Raw genomic sequence first — 6,726 nt, 5'->3', positions numbered from 1 at the left:
TCTGAGCTTTTGTTAATCAAGGAGGAAGCGCAAACTACAAAATAAGACTGTGGCAAATAAACATGGTAAGTGGCAGTAAATACATTTTTCAAGACTATCTGCAAAATCGCTGACAAATTCATTGTTGTGCATCGTACCATGCTGGGAGAAAAAATAAAAGAAAGAAAGGAGTAGAAGAAAACTTGATTGATCCTGAAGGACACAGGTGTCAAGAACAGCAGAGTTGTTTGTCTATTAATGGAATGTTAATGAGAAATATTGTTCACATCACTTGTCAAGAGGGATGGTGGGCATTGGAAATTCAATAACGTGCATTCCTGTTTGTTTATTCGTACATGGATGTAATATATAAGTCAGTGACTAAATAATATAGCTTTATTTGTTTTGTTGTTGTTGTTGTTGTTGTTTGTAACATTAGATTATTTCATTTTTTTCTCTTCTCAAAAATAAATGAAGGCCGTACTTTGCAAGAAACATAACAAGCAAGATAATTATGTAAAATGCATGCATAACTACTGTCTAAGTAATTTGGCTTTGACATTATTATGAACTTTTCAAAGAACAAAGGTCATCAGCTTATCTTGTAACAATCATAAAAATGATTACCTTTTTAAATAAAGATAATCTACAATTAACATGTACACTAAGCAGTGACATTGAACAAAATAATAATTTGAATAAAAGCGTCAAAACCTTTGGGATGATAATTTTTAGCATTCATATGTTCTTTCTTCAAATGTACTTTTTTGAGGATTAAATATAATCGCTTAGCTTTGTTTCACCACCCTGGGGGCAAATCAGGTTTTCCATCAAGGCTGGAAAAGTCAATAAATCTGAAGACACAATTTTAGAAAATACTGTGATATTTTATTAAAAATGCGGCAGAAAAAATTTATACAGGTGTCCAGCCAGAAATATCATCTATCACTTAAGGCAAAAACTGCAAACAATATAAGACAAACTATTATTTAGAATCCTACATTTAACCCTTTCTGTACTGTTAGACAAACAAAGGGCTAACATGAATCATGAATTGATTTAATATACAAATGTATCTTTATAAACTCATTTATTTTAAATCCTTTCCTGCATTTCCAAAGTCTTTGTCATAGGATGCAGAACCGAAAAATATCAGGGCTATTTTTTGATTGTTTGTTTTCATTTATAGTAATCATAATTATTTCTTTTTTTATTATTATTATTTACACTCATTCACATACGTTTTAACCCAAAATATCACAAGCCTGGCACAATACTTTACATATTGCTAGCATGTTACAAATAGAAATATCTAACATATACATCTTTACAAACATATCCAACTAATATAGATACCCGAATCCACTGCCTCTGTTATTTATTTATAGATATATATATATTTTTTTTAATTTTACAATGCTGGTCACATTTGAAGCTCAGGCAGTGATGATACAAATTCAAAAGAAAAGGCAGATAAAACAAACTGGACATGGGTAGAAGTTGCTCTGATTAACATCTGCTTTATCTTCCTTCGTCAAATCCCTAAAAGCAAATGTACAACACTAAACAGCATGAATAGGCAACTTCACCCAGCACTGTAATGTAATTAGAAGCAATCTTTCATTTTTAACATCCGCATGGGGGCACGGTATGGGGTTATCAAATGTAAAGCAGCAATCAAACATGCAATATTTGTCAAACATTGGGACAAAGGAACACTTAAATGACTGAAATGGATACTTAGAGGCTTTGGAATAAGAATACTGTCTTCTCCTTTATTTCTTTTCTTGATTTTAAAAGCTGTTAAGCACAGACATGATTCCAAAAAAGCAAAACAAAACAAAAGATAATGATTGATTTATTTACATACACCTTAACAGAAGCGTAAGCTCATTAATAGTCATATTTTGAACTAAACGACAATAAAAGCTTTTGTAATTCTTTTAATATTTGTATTTGACTCACAAGTATGTACATTATGTCACCTTTACAAATTTTGTCATAATTACATTTCAGGCTGGGATTTTTAAGTTCAGTCCACATGTTCATTATGTGACAAAGCTCTCAGAAAATAATATTAATGTGTGTATCGGAAATATAGTTCTCACATAATAACATTGCTCTCATTGTTGCTCGTGGTATATGACAAGTTATGGCACATACAAAGCATCATCAGATCCTCTCTGTTGTTGGTGTATATGTTTTCTACGCAAGCAAAATAGTCTTTCAGAAAGAGTTCTTCTTGTCTTTTGGTGTAAAGTCCCCCTGCCCTTAACAAGCTTGGCTCCAAATAAAGTATTACTCTAGTAACATTCATTTTTTTTTTTTTTTTCGCAAGTAGGTCATATTTGACTTTGATATATTCTGCAAGAAGGCTTCATAGGAAAATAACATCTCATCCACCATGATAAGTCTCAGAGTGGAACAAAGTCAGCACAGTTTGCCATAACAAACAAAGGTCCTTTATCCCCCACTGCCTTAGCAGACCATGTTCTGTAGTTCTAAAAAAAAAAAGAAGCTATACCCTGGTGGTGGAATGCCCATGGGGCAAGTTGGTACTGTTCTGACTGCCTCCGAATGTGTTGAAATTGTGCAGGGTCTGCATTCCGGCCAGAGTGTTAGGAATCATTGTTATGGTACTTGGCGTCATGAGTGGGATGTCATCAGGTGAACGTCGCAGGGTAAGCGTATAATCAGCCGGGCAGGTAAGACGAAGCGTATCGTGAGCTTGTAAAGAATCGCACTCATGATGGTGCTCGTGTTCCATCTGCTGCTGTTTCATCTGAAGTGACATCAGCTCATCACTCTGCAAATGTGCTATGTCATTAGCGTTAGCCACCACATTAGCTGGCGCAGAGTTCCGCTGCGGGCTTGGTCCTCGTCGGTTGGATTCATGTCGACGTTTATCCTTCTTGTAGTAGAGCGCTGCGAATGCCAGAATGTTGAGGAAAAGGAGAGAAGCACCTACTGCTATGGTCACACTGAGTTCGGTCGAGTAATCGCGCTTTGTCTCGATAACCACTGCTGAGTCATCACTCAAATCATTGCCTTTACGCTGGTCTGTGGTTTGTTTGGTGTTGGCAGGAGGAACACCAGGGTGTCGTGTGGTGGACGGCCATGTTTTACCTAGTCGTTTAGTGTATGGGAAAGGTGTAGTATCCTGAGGAGGTATCTTTGTAGTGGTCGAGACATACTGAAAGAGTTCGTTGATGTTATGGAGATGAGGTACCAGTTCTAACCAGAAAGCAACCTTGGTGGCGCGATAGTGATCTCTCACCCTTGGCTTCAGTCCGATGTGTAAGTAAAGCTGGTCTTTGGGGTTGTATTTCGACCAGGCTACTTCCTCAAAGCGGTTGGGCTTTGTGTGTATGAATTTGGTGTCCTGTGGAACTGGCTGGTTCGGATCCCTAAAATGAGAGGAAAAACAAATAAATATTAACATTTATATCTATATTTCAGAAATGCGTGTTATAACATTACAGAGCAATGCCCAATTCCATTTTACTCAGAATTCAATTCTATGTTGGTTAGAAGGGTAGTGGAAAGGGAAAGACATCAGACATCTTAAAAAACTCATGCTTATAACTGATCCAACTATTTTTTTTTTTCTTTGTTCACTATACTTAAAAACAATCAGTGATGCAATGACAAAGGTTAGTAACTGTAATATGACTTACAATAAGTATTTATAGAGCAGCATACCTGTTATGCACACAATAAATCCATCCACTTATTTAAAACTAAACAAGTCTAAGAAAATTATAACCTGACAACTCTTTAACAATGCACACTCTGCATCTTTGTACATTTAATCAAGATTGACTAATTAATACTTGTATGCATGCAAAATGAGAAATTAAATGCATTAATAATAAGTGTAAATAAAGCTTGAAAAAAAAGCTATAACTTTGATTGTAATATATTATATGTTTTAATGAGTCTTTACACAATTATATTAATGGTTATGCTTAATTATAAACAATTATAAACAGAGGTCATTTATTCATTTTCTTTTCGGCTTTATTATATTAGACTTTTTTCCCTTTATTAATCAGGGATCCCACAGTGGAATTAATCGCCAACTTATCCAGCATATGTTTTACGCAGCAGATGCCCTTCCACCTGCAACCCAGCATTGGGAAACACCCATACACTCTAGCATTTACACACATACACAACAGCCAATTTAGCTTATTTAATGCACCTACAGCGAATATCTTTGGACTGTGGGGGAAACCGGAGCACGCGAAAGAAACCCAAAAGAAGATGGGAAAAACATGCAAACTCCACACAGTAAGGCCAACTGACCCAGCTGGGGCTTGAACCAGCGACCTTCTCGTTGTGAGGAACATTTTTATGAGAAAGTGTTACTGAATAGGATGCAGCCGAACATAATCATTTACTCACTCGCATGTGATCGAGGATTATGGTATAAATCAGACTATGAAATAGAATTAGGAATGGACCTAAGTCTACACAGATGCTTATAAATACATGTACTTCATGTCAGAGGCTTTACATTCTGGATAATGTATAACAGAGATGCTTACTGTCAAAAAAAGTGAAAAAATAGCTTTATATGTACTACAACTTGTCACTTGGACAATACAGTACATTTAAAAGGTCAGGTTTGTATCTTATCAAATGATGCATTTCAGTATTATACCTTGTCTTCAAGCAGAAGAATGTGACTAAAGACTATACACTCTATTATAATAAGTGATTCTTTCTTAACTGGATTTGACATGATGTACTCCAAGCATTTTTGTAACTTCTGACATGGGTCAAATGAATTTGCAATGCTTTGTCACATATTGTGTAAAACTTCTAGCTTCTAGTGACACGACAATGGTAGAATGTGATGTAATCATGGTGTTAGAATAGTACTATTTACCCTGCAATTACTACTATGAACTTTTAGGGTAAATAAGATGCAAAGATGCCCTTTAAACCTTTTGACGTACATTCGTACTGATGTTATCACTCTAGGCTGGTCTGTGGACTGTGTCAGTTAGGACATTCATTGCGTCACATTATCATCTGTTTTTCCTCATGCCAGGGGCTCAGCTCAGTTAGAATATTTAAAACTTATGCATGAGGGATGGTTGAGTGTACTTAAGTGACATGAAAGAAGCTGTTAAACACATGAAGGTACAAGTTTTGCACTTTTTATTTGTTTGCTTGCAAGTGCAAGTGAAGGTTTATGACCTCAGTGTGTTCTAGGGCTTCTCTACAATTCTAAATCTGTTGAAACTAGTGCTGTCAAAATTAGTGCGTTAATGCATACGATTAATTTGAATGTCGCATCACCAGACTTTGCAGAGTTTCATGCAATTTCAGGTGTGTTATTTTTAACTATAAACTTCTGTTTTAATGGAAAAAAAAAAAACTCCACTTATTTCATGACTCGGTGGTCCTTTAAGGTAATCAAAAGTTGCTGCTTACATCGTAGACTCTTAATTAGAGATTTATATTAATCATAATAAAATCGGAATATTGGTGTCTTATGTAAATGTACTCAGAAAGTGTCAAGTTTCAAGCTGTCCAAGAACGTGCATTTCAATGTCTTTCAGCATGCGCCCTCCAATGTTTCATCAAGTTTGACGTGTTTACTCCTTAAACGCAACGAAAGCATATGCTTTGCATTGTTGTGTCAGAATTCTTGTGAAACACAACCATACTTTAGAACGCTTAGTTTAAGGAAATTTCATAAACGCGACCATGTGTGTTGAATCTAAAGGGAGTAGCTCTGGCTGCCTTGTCATTGCATGAGTTGTGTGTGTGTGTCTGTCTTTGTGTGTGTCTGTTTCAGGCCTGTGCACAGTGCACAGACCCTTACAGGGGTAGGTGCTCAACGCGATTGCAATGTGAAGAGCAAGTGCCTCCTGAGAGGGGCACCTCAGCCACTGAGGGCAGAGGGGCAGTGGCTCTAGCCACCGGGCCACCCCCCTGTGCACGGCCCTGGTCTATGTGTGTGTGTGTGTGTGCGTGTGCGTTTTCTAGCAACAAACCTGCCTAAACGTCGTTGTAGCCATTAAATCAAAAAGTTACGAATTACCGTGAGATTGCGTTGCACTCTCAGCTCACATCATTTAAAAGAAAAGCTCCACATTGTCCCCTAATAATGTCATCATACTTGACTGTTTTAGCAACTAGATAAATGTAAAGGAGGACAAAGCTAAATTGTTTCTATTTTATAATTAATGTTCTCAATTTTCAGCAATACAACTTTACAATGAGTACAATTGTTTGTATTCAATACGTTATTATTTTTATCATAATTTTCCATTTTCCATATCTGCAATGCCTGTGTTTTGGCATTGTTTTGCAGTCCACTTAGAATCCAACTTGCAAATCATTTTTTTCTTAATTGGCATTGATTGTTTTAAAATTCAAATGGCATTTACATGCCTGTGTTTTTATTTCTGTAATAAATATGACTGTAAAGCCAGGATCTTGATGGTTTATTGTGGGTTTGTTGTTTACATGAAGAAATCTGTGTTACAAGTTAAACAAAAATATAATAAACAATTATATTTTGAATTTAAATAGTTCTTGTCTTGCCTTTACATTAATTTTACATTTGAATAGCCAAAATGACAAGTTTTAAATGTGATTAATTGCGATTAATTTTCAAAAAATAGTGTGATTAATTAAGTTTTTTATTTTATTTTATTTTTTTTAATCGATTGACAGCACTAGCATCAATCTAAAGAAGTCGGCTGAATTTGCAGTTGAATTTTATTG

General features: G+C 35.6%; 1 protein-coding gene across 4 annotated transcripts in view; it reads right to left on the bottom strand.

Annotated features, from left to right (window-relative positions):
• Positions 1-845: 845 nt before the first annotated feature.
• Positions 846-6,726, bottom strand: part of nlgn4xa (neuroligin 4 X-linked a) — a 188,390-nt gene continuing 182,509 nt past the window's right edge. For 3 of the 4 annotated variants that reach the window (XM_087236005.1, XM_087236006.1, XM_087236007.1), the window contains one exon: positions 846-3,386. In XM_087236005.1, the coding sequence (XP_087092131.1) occupies positions 2,498-3,386 (889 nt within the window). In that variant the 3' untranslated portion in view covers positions 846-2,497. 4 annotated transcript variants of the gene reach the window in all.

Source organism: Danio rerio, chromosome 1 (assembly GCF_052040795.2).
Source record: "Danio rerio strain M-AB ecotype USA chromosome 1, GRCz13ab, whole genome shotgun sequence".
Classification (NCBI taxonomy): Eukaryota; Metazoa; Chordata; class Actinopteri; order Cypriniformes; family Danionidae; genus Danio; species Danio rerio.
Note: the sequence above shows the minus strand (reverse complement) of the source record. Positions and strands in the feature narration are given on the sequence as shown.